This window comes from Gymnoscopelus braueri (assembly GCF_963280865.1).
Source record: "Gymnoscopelus braueri genome assembly, chromosome: 2".
Taxonomy (NCBI): Eukaryota; Metazoa; Chordata; class Actinopteri; order Myctophiformes; family Myctophidae; genus Gymnoscopelus; species Gymnoscopelus braueri.
In genome coordinates, this window is record NC_137604.1 from 12693048 (window position 1) to 12694451 (window position 1404).

General features: G+C 48.2%; 1 protein-coding gene across 1 annotated transcript in view; it reads left to right on the forward strand.

Moving 5' to 3' along the window:
- The window catches only part of ttyh3b (tweety family member 3b), a 58490-nt gene that overhangs the window by 20177 nt on the left and 36909 nt on the right, over positions 1-1404 (forward strand). Inside the window, 1 exon segment of the mRNA XM_080447618.1 lies at positions 1-154. This exon segment is cut by the window's left edge and continues 49 nt beyond it. Within this exon segment, the coding sequence (XP_080303744.1) occupies positions 1-154 (154 nt within the window).

The window sequence follows — 1404 nt, forward strand, 5'->3', positions numbered from 1 at the left end:
TCCTGTTCCTCCTCTTCTACTCCTTCTGGCTGTGCTGCCGGCGGCGCAAGGCCGGCGACTCGTCTCACTCCTCCCACGGCGCGCACTCCCAGCAGCCCAGCGCCGACTGCTGCTGCACCGCCTGGTGCGTCATCATCGCCACGCTGGTCTGCAGGTGAGTTCCGCTATAGCGGCGCGCGCGCCGAACGCACACAGCTTCGTCCTTGTGTCCTAGTCCTGTGGTTTTCAACCCTTTTTAACCCACTCATTCACTGCCACTGACGTAATTCACGTAATTATTCCCGTTTACCAATCCTGGCACAGACGTAAAAAACGTAATTTTAATTTTTTCAATTTTTTTTTTTTTTTTTTTTTTACATTTCTTTTTTCAAATTTGACCCAAAGACCAAGGAGATAGGATTTTTCGAAGATCTAGACTCCCATCCACTTCCTTGTTAACTTAAAACTTAAAAAATCTGTATCTTGGCTCCTGAGTACTTTTTTTTTTTTCGATGAAAAATCTCTGGCAGTGGGCAAACGCGGCCAGCAATAATTGTGGCAGTGAATGAGTTAAGACCTGAGGCGATTCTTAAAAATGTTTTCTAAATCCTAACATTTTTTTTGAAAAAAAAATCTGAAAAATATTTTTTCACGATTTTTCAAAAATAGCAGATCTACAAGCTCGTAGCGCGGCACTCGGTGCCGCGCTACGAGCTTGTATATCTGCTATTTTTGAATAGCCAAAGAAATCTAAAGTGACACAGATGCGTTCCAGGTATTAATGGGTTAATATGAAGGTCCATTATTTATTAATCGTTTGAGCCACGGACCTAGCCTGGTTCCAGACCATAGAGACACCACCCACTCTCTGAGTGCACTGCCTCTCTTGGTCTGGTGTTGTAATGTGAACCTAGGATTGATTTATTCGGTACAAAAAAAGTACCGTCCAGGTGGGGGTGGGTCTAACGACAAACCAATTAGCGAATATCTGTTAAAGCAAGTTGTGCGATGACGTCAGATGTAGGCGGATCCGTGGATCTCGTGTGATTGGTTTAGGGAAAATTCGAATCCCCTCCCCCTTGTAATCGCCTACAGTGGAGCCAATTTCAAAGTCTGATAATAAGGCTACCACGGACCGAAGGGGCACGGTGGCGCAGTCGGTAGCGCTGTCGCCTCACAGCTAGAAGGTCCTGGGTTCGATTCCCGCCGGGGACGCTGTGGGGGCGCTGGGGGCGTGTCTCCTCCTCCGCGTCAACAGTGCCCATACCCTAGGTGGGGTTGGCGAAAGGGCCTACTCTGTGTGGAGTTTGCATGTTCTCCCCATGTCTCCTAGGGTAGTTAATACCCTCACCAAAACATGTACCGGTAGTAATCCTGGTCACTATACTGCCTCCCCCTGGTCAGCCGGGGCGCCTGATGGAGGGG